The following is a 24,708-nucleotide window of genomic DNA, read 5'->3' as shown; positions in this document are numbered from 1 at the left end:
TTTAGTTTAAGTAGACTAAAGTTGGAAGAGATCCTTTAAGAACTTTTAAACCTAAAATTGGCAGATTTTTTTTTTTATGTTTAAAATAAAAAAAGCACAAATGTTATGTTTTAAAGTTGGATTTGAAAAGCTATTGGCAGTAATAAAAAGAAAGTAAAGCATAATGCGAGCCTCCTGTTTTGTCATAGAATTTGCGTTACTTGCTGTTAGGGAGAATTATCTCTTTAGGCTGAATTTCCTAACCTAGTGAGTCCCCCAGCAGCTTGGAGTTTGTTTTTCTCTCCTGCCAAGAGTGAGACTCTTTTTTTCCCACTCTTGGACATGATTTATGGTGTTCCTTTGACTGTTAATGTGTTTTATGGGCTATGGGTTCCTTTACTCCATAGGGTCTCATGTGTTTTTACTATCTGTGTTACACAGCACCCTCCGTGCAGTAACACAGGGGTGTCATAGTGACACCCCACCATAGACTCCATACCCTGGGACTGACTACTGTCTCCCAGGGCATGTAAAGTCACCATTGGCTTTACTAGTCCCAAATTATGAACAGAAACCAGTTCAAGCCATCATATTGTGGACGTACTGGTCGGGGCAATTCGATTGCAGGAGAAAAAAATAAACCCCAGAAATCCAGCAAAGCTGCTGGGGGACTCACTAGGTTAGGAAATTCAGCCTAAACAGAGAATTCTCCCTAACACTCGCCCCCCAGACTAAGGGACAGGACGATTTAATCCACTCCTGGATGAACCTCATACCTCTAGTCGATGACATACATCCTAGAGAGTTCATCAGCATTTTGATGGTGGCACCCTGACCTGTGCTCAATGGTGAAATCAAACCCTTGCAGGCAGATTGACCATCTCAATAGTTTTGGATTTTCTCCCTTCATTTGCATTAACCATCTCAAGGGTTGGTGGTCAGTCTGAATGACAAAAGTAGAACCATACAAGTATGGCCTAAACTACTTCAGTGCCCCACAATAGCAAAGCATTCTCTTTCGATTGTTGCCCACCTTGTCTCAGGATCCTTCAGCTTACGGCTGATGAAGCAAATGGGGTGCTCCCTACCCTTCTCATCCAGTTGGCTTAGAACTGCACCTATACCTCATTGGAAGCATCAGTTTGTACAATGAAAGTTTGGTGGTAGTGAGGAGCTCTCAGTACTGGAGCTTAGCAAAGAGCTTTCTTCAGTTTTTCAAAGGCCTGATTGCACTCCTCATTCCATTTGACCTTTTTAGGGAATTTTGGAGAGGAGATTACATTCAGTGGAGAAGCTAGGGAATTTTGGAGAGGAGATTACATTCAGTGGAGAAGCTATGGTCCCATAGTTCTCAATGAAATTCCTGTAATACCCAGTGAGGCCTAGGAAGGCTCTCACTTGGGTTTGAGTAGTAGGTGCTGTCCAATTTTGCACAGCTTTAATCTTGCTGAGCAAAGGCCTTATTTCTCCACCTCCTACCTCATGCCCAAGGTAGACCACCTTACTTTGACCTATCTGGCATTTACTTGCCTTGATAGTCAAATTGGTCTGTCCAAGAGCATGCAAAACATGTCCTAGGTGGTTCACATGGTCCTCCCAGGAGTGGCTGAAGACTGCAATGTCATCCAAGTATGCCATGCAGAAGTCCTCCATCCCAGCTAGAACTTGGTTCACCATCCTTTGGAATGTAGCAGGTGCATTTTTTAATCCAAAAGGCATGACCTTAAACTGGTACAAGCCAACTGGGGTGGAAAATGCTGTTTTCTCCTTGGCATGGTCTGTCAGGGCTATTTGCCAATAGCCTGACGTAAGGTCAAATGTGCTGAGGTACTTGGCTGCACCGAGTTTATCCACCAACTCATTTGTCCTTGGTAAAGGGTGGTCATCAGTCTTTGTGACTGCATTAAGAGCTCTATAGTCCACACAGAATCTCAAGTCTTTGGATCCTGCCTTTGGTACTAACACAACTGGGCTAGACCATGGACTAGTAGAGGGTTCTAATTACCCCGAGATCAAGCATCTTCTTGACCTCCCCCTTGATATGGGTTCTCACATTTTCTGACATTCTGTATCCTCTGCTTTTGACTGGCAGACAGTCACCAGTGAGTATCTCGTGCTGTCCCCAAGGGGTCAAGCCTGGTGAGAGTGAGAACAGGGAGGCAAACTGATTTTTTAACATAGATTTGCACTCCTCTTGTTGCTCAGGTGTCAGATCTGACGAGAGATTGACTCCTTCAATTTTCCCATCTAAAGGTACACCTCTGAGGAGATCAGGGAGAGACTCACTCTCTTCTTCCTCTGCTGCTGAAGCTAGAAGCAAGGCTCCTACTTCAGGTCTGGAGACGTACGCTTTCAGTCGGTTGGTGTAGAAAACTCTAGGAGCTTCCCTGGGTCTGCCCAGATCCACCAGATAGTTGACCTCTCAAGTTTTCCCACAACTTTGAAGGGTCCCTTCCATGTGTCTTGCAAGGCCCTCTGCCTTGTTGGGACAACCATGTTAGCCTTTTGATCATGCCAATGCTTGACCAAAGCTTGTCCAGCTTTCAGGTTATCACTAGCTTCTGCCATCATGTGTGACATTCTCCTTCGGAGACCTATCACATAGTCAGTCACTCTGACTGGCTTGAGGGGAGGAGCACCTTCCAATCCCTCCTTAATCAGGGCAAACGGACCTCTGACTGGATGGCCATAGAGAAGTTCAAAGGGAGAATAACCTACTCCCTCCTGAGGGACTTCTCTATAAGCAAAGAGAAGGCATGACAGTAGAAGGTCCCACTTTCTTTTCAGAGGTTCCTCTAAAGCACCTATCATGCTCTTCGTGGTTCTGTTAAACCTTTCTACCAACCCATTGGTCTGGGGGTGGTATGCGGTTGAGAACTTGTAAATAACTCCACAGGTTTTCCACATGGCTTTCATGTAGTGGGACATAAAGTTTGACCCCCTGTCGGATATTACTTCCTTAGGAAACCCAACCCTGGTAAAAATACCAAGGAGGGCCTTAGCCACAGCCGGACCTGTAACAGTCCTCATAGGAATTGCCTCAGGGTATCTAGTAGCATGGTCTACTACAACAAGGATAAACCTGTTGCCTGAGGAGGTTGGGGGGATCAAGGGGACCAACAATGTCAATCCCTACCCTCTCAAATGGGACTCCCACAACTGTAAGAGGCACTAAAGGTGCCACATTCTTGGAGCCAACCTTACCAGAAGTTTGGCAGGTATGGTAGCTCTTGCAAACCTTACCTACTTCTGCCTCCATTTTTGGCCAATAGAAGTAGAGTGAGAGCCTTTCCTTGGTCTTCTTGAAACTCAAGTGACCAGCCAAAGGAATCTCGTGGGCTAAGTGCAAGAACTGTTGTCTGTTTTCTTGAGGTACTACAAGGCGTTTGTAGTCTCCAGGTTCAGACTCAGTTGGTTCACTGTAGAAGAGGCCATCTTCCCAGTGCAACCTATACTTCCCAGGCTCTTGCCCATCAGCCTGAGCAGCTGCCTGGTGGCGGAGACCCTCCAGAGTTGGACATTCTCTTTGTCCCTTATGGAAAGCTGCCCTGCTGGGCCTGCCTTCTGCCAGTAAAGACTGCAGCTCAGGATGGTCCTCAGGGTCTAGATCTCCTATAAATTCTTGGCCTCCCACTAGCTCTTCTTCAGATTCTAGTTCAACCACACAGGGTTGTACCTCCCTCTCAGCCTCAGCTGGAGGTAGAGTTACACGTGTAACTGTTGGAAGCACTGGAGCGCTTGCTGCTGACTTTTTCCTAGGAGTCTTGGGTTGCCCCTTTGCTCCTGATCTGGTAGTTACTGCAGTGAGTTGCTCCAGTGGTAAAGGAGTGATCTCTGTCATCATCTCCTGAGATAACCCTCGCAGGGCTTTCTCTCTTCCAGGTTTTGTGAGCTCCTGTAACCTTTTACTAGGTGGTCTGGGGGTATGTGACACAACTCCAAGAGCTTTCAGGTCATTACCCAACAGAACCCTACCTGGTACTTCACATTGTACACTGACTGGTATCTTTACAGCCATGTCATTACACTGGATGAGAACTGGTAACTGGGGACACATCTGCACAGGCCCTCCAGCTAACTTGGTGAGGCATTTGGGTGCCTTAGCAACATCCTCTGCCTTGAAAATGATTCATCCACCACAGTTATGCTGGCCCCAGTGTCTCTAATGGCAGGAGTCTCCTGACCATTCACCTGGACACTGTCTTTATAATACTCTTTAGTATTATCTGGGATAGAATTATACACATCTAAGTTATGTTGTTCCCACAACCCCAGAGAGACTAAAGAAACACTGGCTGAGACGCCAATGGGTTCATCAGCCAGCAGTAGAAAGTTTCCACTTGCCATTGGGACTTCCTCTTCTGGAGCGAAGGCTAAGGAGGCAAGTTGGATCCCTGAAGGTTTACCCTTGCATTTGGGATCTCCTTTCACATGGTCAGGAGAGCCACACACAAAGCATTTACCAAATGCCTTCTGGAATGGGGGCTTGTTCTGACCTCCCTCTGGTTTGGCACCAGAGGAGACACTATTCTGCTGTGGTTTCCCTGGTGGCTTACCCTTCTGGTTTTGTTGGGGCCCTCTTTGGAATTTGTAGTATTAGAATTCTCTTTGGAGTCCTTTTTAGGCTGTTTCCCCTCATCCTTTTTCTTAGTTACCCTAGAATCCTTGTGAGTGGCCCTGTTGGCAACCCACAAGTCAGCAGCCTTAGCTAGTTTTCAGGAATCTAATTCCTTTGAATCAGCCAAGTGCTGTCTGAGCTCCGGAGAGCAGGCATCATAAATTGACTCCAACATAAAAAGATTCTTCATACCTTCATAAGTGTTCACTTTGTAACCCTTAATCCACCCCTCTAAGTTCTTCAACCCTTTACTCACCCAGGTAGCCCAAGGGGTACCATCCTGCTTTTTGAGGGTCCTAAACCTCTTAAGATACTGGGAAGGGGTCTACCCAAATCTAGCTATCAGAGCTAGTTTCACACATGCATACTCTTTCCTATCCTCCTCCCCCAACTCCACTACCACATCAGTTGCAACAGTGGGATGTCTAGAGAACAACCAGGTGAGTAAGTCATTTCCTGTGATGTTCTGGAGCCCATGATTATATTCAAACAGAGACAACACATCCAACTTAGGCTCATACATACCAACCAATTCTTTAGGCATCCAGGGTCTTTTAGGACTGGAACTTCTAGAGGAGCCAGAGAGAGAAGCATTTTCAACAGATAATTTCTTCATTTCTAGCTCATGCTTGAGCTCCATTACCCTTAGCCTTAGTTCTTGATTCAGTTCCTGGTGTCTCTGTTCAGCCTGAGTATTCAGTCTCTTGAACTCTAGTTCAAGTTTCATTTTCTCTAATTCAAGATATTGAGGACTAAGTGTGGGACTTGGCAAAGGCCCAGTAGGTGCAGGAAGTAGAGCAGACAGAGGCCTAGGGGGGACAGTCACAGCAGCCTCACCCTCCTCTTCTGACTCTTCCTCAAGATTATCAACATTTTGATCAACATCAATCTCTATACTGTTATCTACATTTTCTGGCATGGTAGGTTCCTCTGAACCATCATCCAGACTTTGGTTAGCTAACAACCTTTCTGTCAACTCCATTTTCTTGGCTTTAGTCAGGAGATTCTTATGCTTACATAGAACTCTTAAACAATCAGCAGTTTTTGTAGCAAGGGACTCTTGACTATAATTTTCCATAGTTGACATGTTAGAAAGATTACTTTTTCAGTGCTAAGATTTGTGGTTAGTTGTACTAAGGTATCCTAAAGCACTCTAAAATGTATACTCAATACAAATCCCACTGCTGTACACCAGTGTTAGGCAGAAACCTGTGCAGTTCCCTTAGGGAACACTGCAAAAGATTTAGGACTACAGGTGTTGACAGTAAACCCACTTGGTAGCAGTCTGTACCACCCAGATTTACCTGGTAGCTGTGGCTTAGCAGTCAGACTTCTCTCAAGAAAAGTTAGGCAGTATGCAAAGCATACACAATAGGCACTCAGACACACCAATACAAGCAAACGCTGACCAGAGCCTTGGTATCAAAGTATATAATTATTTATTTAAAAACACACTGTTTGAAACACTCCAGCACTCTTATTGTAAAATATTCTAAACACAGTTACTATTGTAATATATACACCCCTTTTTCCTTATCAGATAAGTCTCAGTAAAACACCACTTATTTTCATACAGAGGTGAGCGCTTAACTAGATGGCACTCCAATAAGTTTGTGAGAAAGGGAGGGAAAAAGACAAAATAGGGAAAGGTACACCATTCTAAGATTCAGGAACACTGTTAGCAAGGCAGAAGAGCAAAAGTCACTGGTGAGCCAAAGTCCAAAGGCTGGGCCCACTCTTAGAGCGAGCAGAGCACAAATGCGCCCAAGATCACGCAGTTACACTAGGCTTAGAAAGTCTTGCAGAGAGTTCAAAAAGAGTTTAGAGAGGCTTAGGAAAGTTTAGCCAGGGTGTCCCAGGCCAACCCAGGTTCGAAAGCCGGGGGCTAAATCTACCCCGTACAGTCGGTGGCAAGGGAAGCCAGGCGGGACACGGTACCTTAAGTGGGAAGGATCCTCCAGTGGTGGCAGTTGTTCCGGGCAGTGGGTTCAAGTCGCGTAGTCGTCCAGGGGAAGAGAAGATCTCGACTTGGAGGAAAGATGAAGGTCGTTGCACTGCCAGGGAAGAAACCAGCCGCAGAGTTTTCCGGTTAAAGGTGGTACCTTTGTTTCGCGGTTGTGGTAAAACGTGGTATCCCGGTTGCCGGGGTGCTTGGCACAGGCAAGGCGACCACGAGGTACGTCAGGAAGGTAAAAAGACTGTGAAACTGGTTATCCCCACCAGTCAAAGGAAGAAGACTCTCCGGCGGGAGATCTCCTCTGTCGTTGGGAAAAGTGGTGAGACGGTCCAGCAGGGCTCCACCGGTGGTGTCGTTGTGGCAGGTCGGCTCAGCTTCTCCCTCGTCGGATTCTTAGGTCCTGTGGCGACTTTTGAAGTTCCAGTCCCCAAAGCCCTGCTTTTATGCAGAAAACCCCCATTCACTCAGCCAAGCTGTCACTCAAACATGCTAAATGGTGAGCCGGCCGGCTCACCACTTGGGCCAATCAGGACGGAGGGCGACTTGAGTTGGCTAGGCAACTCAGTCCAGGGTGCCTAAATCCCCCACCCCTCCTAAGTACCCCAGACAGAGTGGCACCACTTTGGAGGGCTTCTGTGGAGAAGCCCGCCAAAAGGTGGAACAAAGGGCTCGACTTGGGTTGGAGTTACAGAAGAGAACACAAACGCCATTTTAGAATCAAGTTTTGGCAAAAAATACCAACCGGAGAATTAATATTAATTAAATAAACCGCCAGTATGTTCGAGGCTACCGTAAATAATTAAATAAAGATAGTAGCCTAAAACAATGGGAAATCCCATAGGAAAATATTTGCGGTTGAATATAAAAAGTAGTATCCACTGCACCAGCCAAAACTCGATCAGGGGGGACGGAGACGTGCCCCCTCGACTAACAGACCCTGGGGCAATTGAATTTCCCCAGCCAGTACGTCCACAATATGATGGTTTGTACTGGTTCTGTTCAGAATTTAAGACTAGTAAAGTCAATGGTGACTTTAAATGCCCTGGGAGACAGTAGTCAGTCCCAGAGTATGGAGTCTATACTGGGGGGTCACTATGACACCCCTGTGTTACTGCACTGAGGGCGCTGTGTAACACACATAACAAAAACACATGAAGCCCTATGGGGTAAAAGACCCCATAGCCCATTAAACACATCTAGATTCAAAGAAACACACTCAAATCATGCCCAAGAGTGAGGGTAAAAGTGTCTCACTCTTGGCAGGAGAAAGAAATAAACCCCAAAAATCCAGCAAAGCTGCTGGGGGACTCACTAGGTTAGGAAATTCAACCTAAACAGAGAATTCTCCCTAACAGTTTCACATTATACTCTGCTTTTCTCTCCCTTTTAAAACGAATTATTAGAGTGCCATCTGCGTTAAGCGCTCACCGCTGTCTGAAAATAAGTGGGGCTTTACTTAAGACTTGTCTAAAATTCTTCTAAGGGAGTGTATATCTTTTAGTGACCGTGTTTTTGAATTGCTTACTATTAGTGCCTATGTGTTTTTCTAGATGTGGTTTTAAATAAATAATTATATCTCTTTTACACCAAGCTCTGGTCAGTGTTTACTTGTTCTACTATGTTCTTTTGACCTATTGTGAATACTCTGTATACTGCCTAACTCTTCTTGAGGGAAGTCTGACTGCTCAGCCACAGCTACCAAGTGAATCTGTGTGGTACACACTGCTACCAAGTGGGTTTACTGACAAACACCTGTAGTCTTAAATCTTTTGCAGTGGTCCCAGAGGGAACTGCACAGGTTTCTGCCTAAAACGTGCACATAAGTGTGTTAAAATACATGACTTGACAGTGGTATCAAAGCACTGTTTCATCACCTTGAATGTGCAGGCTGTGCTTCCTGGTGTGTATAATTGTGTTCATCTTTGTGTAATAGTGGACAGGGTCATATTCATTATTCCATTTTATGTACCAAATGATGTACAATTAACTTGGTGCATGTTTTCTCTTCCTCTCCAGGTTTGTCGAGGGTACGATACCAGTCCCAACGCATTATTACAGTATCATTACTAGCTGTCTGGATTTCAATCAGCCTGCTGACATATGTGATGGACCGTTATCTGTTGTATCATTTATTCTTCCGCATAGACCGGACAACGATGAAAGCTGTAATGTAAGTTAAAGGGGAGAAAAAAGTTTGCCTTTATTAGATTATCCAGTGTCCAAGTGTCTGTTCTGAATGAGATGTGACAATCCCACTACCTCTGCTTTTGAATCTTTGAGAACTAATTCTGAAATCCTTGTGGAGGATGGGCGAAATCTGAAGAAGGCACTAGGATTAAGGACTGTCCCTATTTGCCTGGATCTAATCACTTTTCTATTTCTGCTCATCCGGTCCTTCAGATCCTCAGATAGCCCAAGGAGGCCAATGTCTACCCATATACATTTAAGACATTATTGTGCTATGTCTGTTCTATGATTTATGCTCTTCCGATAGACTAGACAGCTAGGATTCTGGGTAATTAAAACGATTGGAATAACCCATGTAGTGTAGTTTTTATTTTATTTATTTGCATTTTTAAAGCGCTCACACAGCCCGGGGGCATCGAGGCGCTGTTAAAGGAATATGTTTTAGTTGCGTATTTAGTTGCATATTTATAACACGCTTAATACCCAGAGGTTTCTAAGCGCGGACCGGGGGATCAAACCTGTGTTGCTTTGTTTCGTCTTGCTTCTGTGGCGAGCATGTTGCCGCTGAGCTATCCTCCCGAGACAGTGGAGTGTCTTCATATGGTGTGTGCATGACGATTCTGATCTAAACACATGAGTTCTAGTCTGTGTGCAGAAAAGTCTGTTAAGGTTCTCAATTTTGCTCAGTTACAATTTGTTATTAATTGTCATGTTTTTAGCATACATATTTGCTGGATCTTCTCGTTGTCCATCCTTCCAACAAAGCTACTGTGTATGTGTTTGGATGCAAATGGATCATACCATCCGTATTACATGAAATAAGTATAGAATAGTAACAAAAAAATCGCACTGATGATTATTAGATGTTTTCAGTAAGACGGTTCCACTTGAGTGACTAACTCTAAACAACCTTTGCCTTGATTCCACAAAAGCAGAAATCGTCATATTTGACTTCCCAACCAAAACTCCTTTTTAGATGCCCCTGTGAAATGGCTAAATAACGTACTCCTATGCCCCTTTGCCTTTCCTCCATACTTACACAAGTTTGTGCCATACAGGGATGGTGCTGGAGCCATGAGCAGCAAAGTGCACACTTCCCCATAATAAATTCCACACAAATGCGCGCCAGTGGGCTGGAATGTGGTAAAGTTTGTGGCTCTGCTCCTTTACCTCAGTCCCTTTCTCCACACCGGATGGATTGTATCCCTGGCGCAGCTCAGGTTTTATTTTGCCCCTTCCCAGCGGTAGCTTTTTTTAAATTAGTTGTTTTCCTTCTCCCTGGCTAACCTTGTGTTCTCGCCCATGTATTCTGGGTAAAGCAAGTTTTTTAGTGTGCGAGGTGGGGGGAGGGCATTCTTAACAGCAATCTCTCAAACTCTGAGTCCTCAGTGTTTGGGCCCTTGCACTTTCAGAAAGTCACTGAAGCACCAGTTGATGCGATCGGAGGAGGTTTTCAAACTTGCCTGCCCAGAACATCTCAACAATTTAGAGCCTTCAATTAAGGTGAGTAAAACTTTTTTTGTAAGGCAACCCAACTGTGATTCCTTCCCTCGGATTGACTGGGTTGATAGGTCCTTGTCGGGCCTGGCACTGCTAGCCACCAAAACACTGGCGTCTTCCCCAGAGGCCTATGAGGAGAATGTAATCAGTGTCTGTCACCGACCTTCAGTCTGAGGGAGCTTTGGTCTCTGTGAGGGTTTGCACCTTGAGAGCAAGACGCCACATACCGGATTTCATACTTAGGCCTACTTCAATCAGCTTACTGGGTTTTCACCTAAGGGAACGTTGAGACCTGTGGTAGTGGTAGGCCCAGCGCACCAACTCCCTTCTGAGTGCACCTCTGCTTCCACAATCCAGACTTCTGTGCTTAAAGTGCAGACAAACTCTATGCTGATATGGTGACTGTCAGGCTCAGAATCCAGTCAGTCACCAGGCAATGAGTCCCCCGCTCCTGTCAGAAGTGTGGGCATGGGGGTTCTTTGCCATGCTAATAAGGCACATGCAGGCAGAAGGATGGTATTAGTTGACCTGTAGTGCTTTTTTTTTACTCCAAGAAAAGTTCAAGATGATCACTTTGGCCCTCATTCAGACTTATTTGCAGCTGGAGACTGGCTAATGGCTGTGTATCTACAGGATGCATACTTGCATGGATCAATTTGAGCCCTCCATCAGCGCTTCCTCAGTTTAATGTCAAGGACCATTAATAGTAAAAGGTTATCCCGTTCGCCCTCAACTCCACAAACAGGGTGTTGACCAAGCTGATGGCTGTATGTGTAGCTCACTTATGATTGAAAGATGTGCACCTACATCCATATGTGGATGAATTGGCTAATCATGGCAGACTCTTCCCACCTCTGCTCCTAGGAATATCCAACCTACAACTTTGTCTGGACATGTTGTTTGACCTAGGTCTGATGGTCAAGGTAAATAAGTCAATCATGGTTGTTTACCATTCAGCATCTGGAGTTCTTATGGTGTTCTGGAATTCTGTGGTAGGCAGAGTATTCCTGATTGAGAACATAATATGGGAAGCAGTGGACTTTATCTGCTCCTACAAAGCAACATCAGCCAAGTGGTTTATACGCCTGCTGGCACTCATAAAATCTTGTGTCCTAGCAGTTTCAATGGCCACACTCTGAATGTGCTGAATGCAACTGCGCTTAATGGCATATCGGGATCAGTTGATGGATGTGCAGATCTGGCTCTAGGAGGATTTTCATTGATAGAATGACAGAAGCAACCTCTAGATGGCAGTACTGTTACAGGAGCCCCCACATTTATCGACAATGACCACAGATTCTTGCTTTCCATTTGTGGAGCAACCCTAGGGGATCCTTTTATACACAACAGGTGGCAGGAGGCGTACTGGTTGGAACACAACCTTTCTGGAACTAAAAACAGTGTTCTTGGCTCCTCAGGCACTTCTGCCAGTAGGAAGGCATAACCATACTAATATTAATGGATAATGTGGTGTCCATTTGCTAAATGAACAAGCAGGGTGCCAGCAAGTCAGTGAAGCTGTGTCCTTTGGAATTGCAGCTCTGGGAAGGGATGTTGCAGAACATTTCTCCACAGGCAGTGCAATTACTGAGGAAAGCCAATGAGGAAGCAGACTTGCTGACTCATTTTAGCCAGTCCAGCCACAAATGGGAATTACAGAGCAAGACAGTGAATCGATGCAGTATATTTGCTTAGGGATTTCCCTCTGTTCCTCTGATTAGTCAGGGTTCTCCAGAAATACTGCGGGTCCAAGCACTGTGAGATTCTCTTGCTAGCACTGCACTGGCCAATGAGACTCTGGTTCTCTGATCTACTGCATATGGCGCTTGGGCCAACACGTCATCTTTACCCTTGTCTGGACCTGATGCACCATCAAGGGTTATGGTTCACATTTAGGGAGGCCACCCTATTCTGATCAACTGGGACAAATGCTGATGTCTAGCTAAACTCTGAAAGTGCTCCGTTGCCCATATCAGGGTAGTGTGATTGAGCAGCAAGGCTTAGACTTGGGGTGTGTCAGAATGCTGAAGAGTTAAATTAAGCGCACACAGCAATCTTAAAACTAGTTAGGCAGACTGTACAAACATACAATTATTTATTCAGGTCTTAAACTACTCTTATCAGTGGAAAAACCAAAGGTAAGTAACCTACGGAAACATACACTACCATATGCACTTTCCCCTTGGTGTGATCTGCCAAGAGCACTAACACTTCACTATTAACTCACATTTATAGTTTTCAAAGTACACTTAGTGTAGTAAAGCAAGTGAATGAAGAAATAGAATAGGTAAGTAAACAATGTGAGAAAGGGCTGAAAATAAAGAAGTTAGCAAACACCATACAAAACCTTACGAATAAGGTACTGTGCTCTAGCACCTTGAAGCGTCTTGTGTGCTAGATGAAACAACAAATAAAGATCTGAGACAAAATAACCGGACAGACTCAAGGAATATGGTAAAGTACTTCCTTATTCTCATTTAATAAATCAGGGAGAACTGACAGGCATCTGACTGATGCATGCACACCCACACCTTAGCTTGATTACACAGGTCTTAAACCTCAATATGTGGCATCGAACCTCATCCTACTGGGCAAATCATGACCATATTGAGGGGAAGGATTGGTTAAGGGAACATGTCTACATATAGAACATATATGAAGTAATACATCATTGGCTGCCTCTTGTCTGTAGGACACGTCTTGAACCGCTAAATACGTATAGTACTGATTATAGCGGACAAAATACCTGTAGATTGGTCTTTGCAACATTGTATGTTAGGTTGCCCCTTAAACCCACTGGTTGGTTGGCATGCTACACCAACCTTAGACTTTTTCTCTTTAGCAGCACGTACGCGAAACGAAACCTAGGTGCTTTGAATTGCACCAGGTTACTCCCTGTTCTCCCAATAAATCCATCTTTCATCGGCCGGCCATAAACCAAAGTCTTCCGTTTGTAGTTGACCTTTCAGCCTGCTCACTGTCCTGGAACATTTGACGGAGTATGAGCACAACACTATCTTCGTCTGAGGGTCTAATGAATAGCCCTTGTCTTCGACTTCTGAGTCGCATGTGAAGAGACCACAAATTTGTCCATTTCAGCCTCTTATTTACTGTTATTTGATTCAATTATGCAGGGTGCTGATGCTCCTCTTGGCCTCAGAGACTTGCTCACTCTACCTTGCATAGACTTCAGACACTTAACTGTCCAATACTTTGACCGTTGCAGATGTTTTCTTCTTTAATCTTACAGAAATGTGTCCTTCGTTTGTAGCTTATGCTTGTTAACTCCCCTTGTGTCTTGCTATTATTCCTTAAAATAACATTGTTATCCTAGGCCAACATAGCCTTCCTGTTCTGCACACTGGGCTTTCCCGCCTTTCCAGATTCTGCAACCTTGCTCTGTCTCTGAGCTAGCTTGGTTGAATTCGACATGAGCCAACGTCCATTTTCCTATCATGGCCGTCATTGCTATGTTATATATCACTCTATAGCAAGCCTCTGTCTCTTTTCTACCTTGCACTACTGCGTATTTACAGTTATTGACCAGTAAATTGGGTAATCTTTGTATTCAAAATTACTTTAGCTTTAGGTACATATTTATCTTGGTGCTTTGGTTACATCGTCACTCTTAAGTATTTTCAGATCGTTTCAGCATAGGTTCATATATCATCTTCATGACATCACTTTAACGTTCCATGATGTCCATAGGTGTGTGCTGATATCCTTCGATGCGGCATCCTTCCACACTTTCAGTACGAGGGTACATTCTGTATGGCTGTGTGAGTGCATAAGATCTCTCATACACTCGATGTGGTATATGCATAACACAGGTGTCCCACATATAGCCCTTCTCCTGCTGTTCCAGTATGACAGCAGTGAGCGGGCGGGAGCAAGGGAAAATGCATACACCTGCTCATTTATATTACTATGCCTAAAAAGTCCTTTCCTAGTTGGAAAAGAATAGGACTATTGTCTATAAAGTGACGGCTATCTGTAAAGGTCTTTTCAGGAGCGTGGAGTCTTTTAAGAAGTTGATCAAGTGTTGGCTTGTGCCAACAAGTAGCTTGTAATTTTTCCAAAAATTAATAGAAATAAGAGGAAATACTTTAGCACCCCCTCTCCCAATCCAGACACCTTGGGGGAGGCCCAGGGGAGGATACCTGACCAGAATATCACCAAGGCTAAGCAAGGGAGAAATGGGGCTAGGACTTTACAGCAATAAAACCCTATGGAGACAGCAGGGTGGTGGGAGGAGAGCAGAGGGCAAATCGGACTTGTTTACTGACCTCCTGTACTCCAATTCACTCGGGGACAACTGTAGGAGTTCCTTAAATCACTGGACCTTCTGCATTTGCGCCTTGGTTCTGTTGGAGGAAATCAAGGGACCTCTGGTGCAGAGGTCACTTTAGGCGTTGGGGTTTGGGTCTGAGTAGTTCGTGTTTCCAAGCTCCTATGGACCAGGTCTGGACACTGGACAGCTGGGCTGTAAGGACACACCAACTACTGGACCTATCTTTCGACGACCTATGATTATTACCAGGACGCAATGCAAACAGCGATGGAAGAAGGTGACCCTTATGGTGGAAACAAAGAAACTGGTCCTGTGGGGCCGCAGCTTCAGCGTAATGCTTATTTTTCCATAAACTGAGCGAAGTCCTAAGCTTTAACTCGGATCAGTGACAGGTGCAGCGAAACAGGAGAATTCAGAGATTCTTAGGAACGCTTCCACAGGCTGAATTTTCAAGCAGAGGCTGGGACTTGTTGTTCTCACCAATTCTGGGGTAGAAGAACTGATGAAGGTTTCCAGGAGATCTGCAGAGAGACCAGTATCTGCTGGGCAAATAAAGAAAGTTCTACTGGCAAGCTTCCAACAATGAGGTCTGAGTCTTCAGTGGACTGCTCTCCTTTGTGGGGTTTAGGGTCCAATTATCTGAAGAACTACTGAGTCCCCCTTTTATCCTCTTTGCTATATTGGCAATTTAGAAATGGGAGGCCGGGGGTTTCAAGGGCAAACTTCTTAACCATGGAAAATGTGGGCAGATCACATGTGATGCACACTAATTTCTGGCAAGGTGTAGCACCCACATTAACACTCTGTGTCAGATTCCTCATCAACCCATGTGAAATCTGTACATGAAGGGTGTTTTTACTGTTGCTCTTTGATAGAATCCATCTGTGCATGATTTCCTGAGTTTAAACTACACTACATGAAAGAAATTAAATGCCATTTTATTCATTGTCAAGATCTGTGCGTTCATGCTTCGGATCTATTGATCAAAATAGTTAGCGCTTCTCATGCTGAAAGAGCATTAAGTCAGTTAACTGGGATAACTGATTTCTTGCATTTTGATAATTCCAAATGGCTCTTTTTGGATCTTAAAATCGCCTCTTTTCATTAGTGTTTCATACAGTTGCGATTTATCTAAGGGGCAGTGAAATTCTAATACACATGTTTTGTAGATGAGATTTGAAAAACCTAATGTGCATATTGAATATCGGAGAGCGGAGTGCACGGCCTGCAGGACACAATGTAATACTGGAGCCGATAGACGCTTGTTTGCTTCCATCCTGTTAAAGGTGGCAATACTTATGCTTCTGTAAGAATTCACACTGAGCAACCCAGGCTGTCATCCCTTTTATTTAACATTGCTGTCATATCAGTTTCAGCACTAGTTGAAAACAACCTCTGTAGTAAAATCCCTTTTAATATCCTTGATGGACGACTCTGCCCATTTAGCCTCCAGAACCTGGCTAGTTTTACATCCAAGCATGTAGGGGTGAAAGTGAATTCTGAACCGTTAAAGCGGACAAACTTTGGAGCAACCTTCCCACTCACATGAAATGTCCCATTCACACTCGTCTCAGTTACGAAGCCCCCAAAAATGTGAGTCTTCCTTCAGCTGAAGTTATAGCGATGCTAATTCTACATCCAGTTCCCTTCCTGCCATACATATGGGTTGTTCCCCATCAAGGGGACAGGACCCAAGTTTGATACAGAACAGCAATTTTAATACAAAAAAATATCTGGGGTGCATATATGGCACAGTGGGACTCCCTTGCCCATCTCCCCACCCCATCTGCTAGTCCTTTTCTCCAGGCAGATAGGGTTGCAGCTTTATATGGACAGGTGTACATTTTGTTTCTTACGCAGCTAAATTACTCTTTTTCCTATGAGACCTAAGGATTGTTATAGGTTGCAATTCCTGTGACAGACAATTGTGTGTGCCGGAAGCACACACTTTTTGTTTGGAGTGTGAAGGCTCTGACCATAGTTGGGGGGGGGGGGCTATTTTTTTTAATTGTTGCATACTTTTGGTATTTGTGCACTACTGCGCTGACCTAAGCAGTGGTGCTACCTTTCCCAGTCTATTCCCCCACAGAACGTTAAAGAATTTGAGGAGAACTAGGTAAGTAGAACCCGGTTTTCACAGGCTCCTAATCTGGGTGACACATTTACTTTGTCCCTCTGGATGGAGGGAACCCTCTGATTCCTCATGGCACCACAAGGCATGAGTCGCTGGAGCTGTTCCAGAGTTGCCCACTGGGCTTTTTAGCAGGTTCTTTGCTAACGAGAATTTGCCTTTTGCTGGTACCTGTCCCGAGGAGAACCTAGAACATCTTTGCACTGACCGAAAGGTCAAGGATTTATTTCTTGAATTTAATGTTTCTAAAAGGACACACGCACCTCAGAGGACTTCCAAGGGCTTGGCAGCCTTTCCTAAAATCCGCTGTGGCATTAGAGGACTAATTTGGGTCTCTGCTGTTCCCCCTCCTTAGCATAGCAGATAAGCTTCATAGGAGCCACATGCCCTTAAAAGAACATGAAACACTATCCTGGACACTACCCATGGGTAAGGATGTTTGTGTTATTTGGTCGAGGGAGCCTCTGGCATCATAAATTGGCAAAGGTTTCCAAGGAGGCTGAAGCTACCAGTTACAGGGATAGATGGGATTACTACTGCAACAGTCGCGCTGGGTAGAGAATGGAGCCCCCGCCCCTCAAACAAATGTGTTACCTTTGGGGTATTTGCCAATTTTGGGGTATTTGCCAATTTTGGGATTGGACAGTTGAGTTAATTGGATCTCCTTCTTGCATTAGAAAGTCCTCCTGTTCTCTCAAGTAGCTAATGACCGGTAACCAGGAAAGATAATAGTCTTCACCATATCAAACAGAAGGTGAACAACACCTAGGATTGACTAGTCGTTATTTCATTAGGGGCACATACTATCTAGCTTTTTCTCACTTTACTGTATTTAGAAGGCCTGAATTGAGGGAGTCCATCTGGTGCAAGCCTAGCCTCACTCAGGTGTCGATTCCAGCCTTGCGGCCACTCCTCCACAGAAGGAGTTACCTTGCTAGCCATATTATTTAGGGTTTTAGTTTAGGAGATGAAGCCTCAGCCCTTGTCTAAACAATAGCATGCTACTATCCCAGTGTTTTGACACTACTTTATTCCCAACCTTTGGAATCTCACACTGAATACCGTTGTTTGTTTGGTGGCCTGCTTAGATTTCAGACTACTGCTTCTTTATATTCTCTCTCTCCCCTCCCTCTAGATAAACCTTCTTCAAATCTACAAGAAGAGATGTGGAAGTTACACTCAATGAGAGCAATGGAGTGTGTACCCCTTCTAGAGAATTGAGAGTTTCTAATCTGGCTTCTTTCAAGTTTCCAGTCCCAAAATCTGCAAATACCCCTATTACCAAGAAGAACAAAAGGGGGCATGCTGAGTACTATTTTGGTGTCTCCTTATCATGCGTCAGTACTTACCGTCCAGTGGAGAGGCTCAAGATGGTTAACCCCATCCCAAATTTTCTCTGGTCTTCAAGAGCGAGTGTATAAGCACCCTGTGCCTTCAGAACGGTTACAGTTTGTATTACGATATGGCTGCCCCATTGCACATTTCAGAAGTTTCCCATCGATAAGTTGAGTGGTCCTGAATTACCTCAACTTGGCACCGCAATTGTTCACAAAGGGAGTCTTCGCAATCATGGCAGTGCTCAAAAAGAAAGGGGTTCACATTTACACTACTGAGACGAGTGGTTGAACCAAACCCCCTGAGGCAGTTCTGTTCTTCCTTCAGATTACAATATACTTTGGGTCTTCACAGGGCCTGTCAGTGAATCTCGGTCTCAGCGTATGTCTCCAAAGAGACTTCAATACATAGGTTTTTTTTGGGATCTAAAGGAGAGTGTTTCTTTCCATGCTTCTGGGAATTCATGATCTGCAACAATTTTGCTCAATGTTGATCCCTCCTGTAGGCCATACTCTTCCAGAGGGTGCTGTGGCCTCTCGAATTCTAGTGGTGCGTTTAGCCAAGTTGAACATAAGTGAAACTCTGCTGCGCTTTTCTCCATTGGTGTACCAGGAAATGCAACCACAGAAATCCATGATCCCAGTATCCATCACAGTAAATGAGATTTCAGACCTGCTGTAATAATTAATACTACATTCGTCTTGACAAGGTTCAAACAATAAATTGGATTCACCCACCTGAATTCTTCTCTTGCGCAGCTGTCCTCTGAGCAGGAAGAAAAATGGGGAAATACCTAGAAGCCCCTCCGCCGACAAGAACTGAATGATTCAGCCCGCGGTGGGACCTTCAGGGAAAACCCCCCGAAAGGGGGAAAAACCATGTGCAGGGAAGAGCTGCTAGAGTTCGAGGTGTCCAGTCAAAAGCTTTCCTCGTTTGGTCTGAATGGGTCTTCTCCCAAGGAGGGCAAGGTTGTTCACCAGGTTCGTTAGTGCTAATTAGGATTAAAGAACAAGATCAGAGATGAAATGGGATTCACTAAAGAGGGAGCTACCCTAACTAGGAAGGAACAAAGTGGGAGCTCAAACTGGGAGTCGTGGCTTACCCTGATGTACAAATCAGAAGTCTCTAAACGACGGAGGATGTGGTCTTTGAGAAAAGATGTTAGAAGAAATCTGTCACGAGACTGCTAGCAGGGAACAAGGAACAGAGTGCTTTCAAAAACTGATGGTACAGGATCCCTGAAGCGAAAATCTTAGAGACTAATTTGGGAGCAACGTTACCCTTAGAGAAGGAAGATGTGAAGAGGTCTGTTCTGGAAGTTAGCAGTTACCAGAGGCGAAGCAGGCGCAATCGCCACAGATTGAATTAGCGATCTGACGTCTGGAAGTAAAGAAGGAATAATGATCAGATGGAAATACTACCCCTATTCTCCCGCTGCCTTGATTAGTGAGAGCTGGGATACTAGACTACCGATGGGACCTAGCCGATTGCTGTGTGCTGGTTGTCAGGAGTGGCTTCTCCGTGAAGCCGTGAAAGTCGCCGTGAATGATCCTTCGTTTTCCCAGCCCTGCGCTAAGAAATGAATAGAAAACATAGATAGATGATGACCCCAAACGGGGAGTCCCTTGACCTAGTAAAGAAATGGTTCTAAAGAGTTTTTAGGAAATAAGGGGACAAATTCACGGAGTTTGGCTGGTCTCGCTGGAGAGTAGCAACGCACTGGATTGCTGTCTGTGTATCCAGATAAGTGTTGCGCGCGTCAGTAGGTGGGGCTCCCAGCACGTCGGCGGCTGTTGGGAACACTAGCCCGCTGCCAGCAGACTGAAACTCCTCCATGTTGTAAGGAGAAAGAGGACCCGGTGCAATAGTATCCTCGTATTGCGCTATGTTATAGATAGCATTTATCACACCTGCTTCTCTGTTCACATGTTGCCCGCTTCCTGGAACGGACAGCTGTTTTCACAGGAAGGAGGATTGATTCTTCACCCCTCTTCTATCGGTGCTGACCAGCTCACAATATGAGGTTTTAGTTTTCAATGAGCTGAGGTTTACACAAAAAGTAGATTCATAATAAAAGCAGTTATGAACAAGTCAACTGGGCCTCAGTATGCTAGTGAGTAGACCAGGTTCTGATTTAGTCAGTTGAAAGGCATATCCATTCAAGGCAATCCTCTTAGGGTAATGTCGAAGGATAATCTCCTTGATATCTCATTTGACTTCGACTGGGCTCAATATTCAATCTTGCAGGACTGATTTCTCAGCTGTTTCTGCTTGTTATCTCGTTGGGTGGTAGCAATGTTTCCATGACTAAACCTGTGGTTAAGACATTTTAATCGTTGTCTTAAAATGTACCCTACAGTCATAACTCTGCACCATCCCATGGCTCTCTAAATAGTCCAAGGAGTGTGCCACAATAAGACTTTTGAACCTATGACCACAGTAGATACCATATTTATGACATTGAAGGCACCTTTCCTTCTAGCAGTTACTTTAGTTCACTGGGATAGTGAATCACAAGCTCTGTTTCTTGGAGCTTTTCATGAGCTTCCATGGGGATAAAGTGGTGCTGCAGGTAGACCCATCTTTTCTCTCCAAGATACTATCAGTTTCGCATCAATTAAGTGATTTCTCCCATCATTCTTTGCTGACCCTCAGTCGGAAACCGATAGGACGCTTTACTGTGTAGTTGTGGCACAGGGTCTTGCATTCTGTCTGGTAGGAAATTCGGAATCCAGAACATCATTTTGTCACATATGGTAGTGGTTCCTCGGGTCCTGCAGCTTCTCAAGATTCCATTCTAAGGTGGATAGCTTTGTGTATTCTGAAAGTGTACAAAGTTACAAACTCCTTCCACCTAAAGGAATGCATCCCCACCGTACATGGGTCAAAGCAGCTTATGTGGCCTCTCAAAGGCTCATTCCCTTGGTGGAATGCATGTGGCCCGCGTGGGCGCCACTCATGTTTCTGTAAGGCTTATGCCCCACATCAGATATCTGCAACCTTTCCCTCTACAGATATTTTGAATGTAACTCCCCACAACCCTATTCAGCATAGTTAATGGTAAAGGATAGGCCAAAAGAAATGGTGTGCCACAGGTTGCAGATGTTGTCCTATATTACGTTTTGTTGATTTATACAGCGCACTGCTGCCACCTGAGAACAGTCGCCAGGCCTATGAATCTTGTTTGGTTAAGACTACTGTTCAGAGAAACTTTCCCATCCTCCCATTGTTATAGGATGCAAAGGAATCTCCCATAAGTATGGAAGAAAGGGGACGGGTCGAATGAATGTTCAGTCACTGTAATGGCCACTGAGCTCGTAGTCCACTTTCCTCCATATGCATCTCTCACTATCCCCATTAATAACGATAAAGGTCTGGTGACTGGGGTGCATGCCAACTAGAATGCGCTGTGGTTTGTTTATTGGAATTTGTCCTGCTCCAAATCAAGCTCTGGTCCTGTCCCCTTGCAGGAGGAACAACATAGAAGTATGAAAGAAAGGGGGCTATTTAGTAGGAGTCCAGTAGTCACTATGATCAGTAACTTTGACTACCTTCACAAACTGGTGTCAACTAGCAGGTGACTTTGTTGCTTAGATGATAGGGCCGGGAGGGTAGTTCCTCAGGGGCAACGCAACGCGGTCACCTTGGAAGCAAGACGACGCTGAGCAACACTGGTTCGGTCCGCGCTTAGAAAAATCTGGGTATTAAGAGCGTTCTAAATAACCCATTACATTACAGATGTACATGACATGGTATATACAATCTGCTTAGTGCTGCAATATCATGAATAATTTTCATTGATTATTTTTTACTTAAGTCTAAAATCCTCCAAATGGGCAATATATACTATATTTTTAAAACCAAAATAAAGTAGTCTATAGTTTAAACACATTTAAGGTAAGACATTTGTAAGCACACTGAGTTTTTATTTCAGATGTCTGTTAAGAATATCTTAATTTAGTTACATAGCATGGAAAAGCGCATACCACCTATGTTTGTCAGGAAAAATATACTTGATGTATTTTCACCCAAGGCAGGCTTCTCTACCTTCTTACAAGTTTTAATTGTTCATTAAAAACTAAATGCAGCAAGAGAATGATATGCCTGGTTGATATCAACATTTGGACATGCGCTTCGTGCACACCTTCAGTTAAACCATGCCACCTTGTATTTCAGAGCTCGGATGAAGAATCGAAGTGGGTCGAAGATCTCATCAAGATGCACACTGCGAGAGTCCGGGACATTGAGCAACTCACTGGCTTGGACTTCTTCCGCAAAACAAGCCGCAGCTACATTGAGATACTCTCTCTCAAAACCTATCTGCATACATATGAGAGTGAAATTTAAGACCCCAACTATGCCTTTTCCGTTCTTTGCCAACTGGTGTATATTTTTGTATTGTTTTATATTTATTAATTTGAAACCAAGACATTAAAAATATTACTATTTTAATCCAGAACTAAATCTTAAATATTAAGCATGTGTCTGTTTATTTTTCTAATGTTTAATGTAGATTTTTGTGCAGAAAAAGCCTGTAATAATGCAGCTTGTCTTTTTGGACAAAGCTTTTAAATGGTTCTGCAAGATTGATACCTACTCTAAGGAGGTCTTGTTTCCGCAGAGTGCTGCTAACGTGTAGTTTTTGTAATGTACATGAAGTATTGAACTTGTAAATTATATTTCTCTTCTGCTCTGTCCTACATATTTATGCATAATAGAAAAATAGAATATTGGATATAATAAACTACACACATTCAGTTTTAATGATTCTTTTATGAGTGTGCTTCTTCAAACTTTTAGAAGCATGGGAGAGGAGTAGGTATGGAATTATTGTAAATACTAAAAATCTGATGGTAAGTGTTTTTTTTGTTGTGTATGCCACCAATAACCTATAGTTAGAAGAACACAATTGACACATGTTTCAATCTAGGACTTTGACAACTTTAGTGCCTGCCTCCTTTTTTTGGCCTGAGATGAAGGCACTTGTCAGTCACTCTTGTGTTGCACTGAGGAGCCAAAAAGGCACTATGAACATTCTTACCAATTAGGCCAGAAAGTTTGTATACCAAAATCCTTCCAGGTAAATTGGTCTCCTTTTGCTGGCAGCCGACATGGATCAAGCAGGTACTTGCTCTAGTCATTAGTAACAGACACCGCTAGGGTAGCTAAGGAGGCACTCTCTGTCTTTTATCAGCAGTTCTGCCCTGCATCTACATATCTGGTCAAAGAGTAACGTGTCAAGGGGATATGCTCCAACTCCATGAGAGAGCATTAGATTTAGACTACCTATGCTGGGTCCTGCTGTTCAGTCTGCCTTTGGCACCCAGGGTATTCACCAATACCCAGCCGGTCAGATAGCACAGCGAGAAGACCGCTCGCTTTGACATCTGTGCAGAGCCTGCTGATGCAGGTTCGAATCCCGGCAGGGCCAAACTCAGCCTTTCATCCTTCTGAGGTCGATAAATGACCACCATACACCGTGGAAAATAAGCAGCGCTCAGATACCTGAGGGTTCATTGCGCTATATAAATGCCCAAGCGGGGGTGTGGCCTGGAGCTCATGGTGGACAGAGGCTGAGGCGCCGAGCTCCGGCCGAGACGCCACATCTTGATCCTTTTTCGCCGTAAGCAGGCATACCTCCGGGGCCACATCGGTGGTGCAGAAACCGATCCTCATCAAGAAGCAGTGCCTCCGATAGGAAATCGGGACGCAGAACGTCCACAATCCCGCCCGTACTGCCCTACCACGCCGTCACCTAAGATGGCGGCCGTTCCATGACGCCGCAGCAACTCAAGACCAGGCAGTCGGCTATTCCCGCCACAGCGCCCGCAGGAGGAGAGGCGCCAAGACCGCAGGCGAGGCACGCACTGAAGACCGCTGCGCTTTACCGCCCCTTACAACACGAAACGCATCGGACAACCTGACACAGCTCTTTCCCCGAGTCCTACCGCGGAAGCCCGAAAACGCGAGACGTGAGGGGGAAACTGCGAGGAGACACAGCATCGGCTCCCAGCCATCAACGAGACCACTACGTTACCGAGTCCCGTGGAGAGCGGAGCCAAAGTCACTGAGTGGAGGAGACCTGGGGGGCAGGCCTCGAGGCTAAGGGGGCTATCTGAATCACCACCATAGGGCCATAAGCGAGAACTGAGGCACGGATCTCACCAGACAGGCCCTGCGCTAAAGCGCCAAGACTTTAACATGTCCTCCAGGAGCAAGCCGAAACCCTCCACTATTGACACGTACGTCACCACCAAGTCAAAAAACTCAGCCACCCCACACCTCCACACTCCAGGACCCGCACAATCAAAGGGTGCTGATTCCGCCGAAAATCAAACCCAAGTGCTAGAAGCCATAGCATCGCTGTGCACATTCATTGATTCCAGAATAGACGAATTCAGATCAGACATCCAACTGATGCGCCAGGATGCTAGAAATTTAACAGAAAGGGTGACTAACTCCGAAACGGCCATAAAAGAGACGACGGAAGAAACAGTCGAACTGAAATCCAAAGTCGCAGCCTTGAAAGACAGGTCGCCATCCTCGAGGCCAGAGCCGAGGAAGCCGACGGACGTGCCAGACGGGGCAATATCGGGATACTGGGAGTGCCAGAAGGCGATGAAGGCCCAAACCCAACAGCTTACGTAGAGGCCTTCCTACAACAAGAAGTAGGCGCAGGAAAACTCACACAAGGCTTTGCAGTTGAAAGG

At 44.9% G+C, this 24,708-nt stretch overlaps 1 protein-coding gene across 4 annotated transcripts in view; it reads left to right on the top strand.

Moving 5' to 3' along the window:
• The window catches only part of ENPP2 (ectonucleotide pyrophosphatase/phosphodiesterase 2), a 1,757,842-nt gene extending 1,735,080 nt beyond the window's left edge, over window positions 1-22,762 (top strand). For 3 of the 4 annotated variants that reach the window (XM_069621550.1, XM_069621549.1, XM_069621547.1), the window contains 2 exons: window positions 8,571-8,724; window positions 22,175-22,762. In XM_069621550.1, coding sequence (XP_069477651.1) covers window positions 8,571-8,724; window positions 22,175-22,345 — 325 coding nt within the window. In that variant the 3' untranslated portion in view covers window positions 22,346-22,762. The remainder of the gene's footprint in view (window positions 1-8,570; window positions 8,725-22,174) is intronic. The other variant, XM_069621548.1, reaches the window with a different exon arrangement.
• The last annotated feature ends 1,946 nt before the right edge of the window (window positions 22,763-24,708 follow it).

The sequence above is a fragment of the Ambystoma mexicanum genome, chromosome 5q, assembly GCF_040938575.1.
Source record: "Ambystoma mexicanum isolate Mex_15411 chromosome 5q, UKY_AmexF1_1, whole genome shotgun sequence".
NCBI lineage: Eukaryota > Metazoa > Chordata > Amphibia > Caudata > Ambystomatidae > Ambystoma > Ambystoma mexicanum.
Note: the sequence above shows the minus strand (reverse complement) of the source record. Positions and strands in the feature narration are given on the sequence as shown.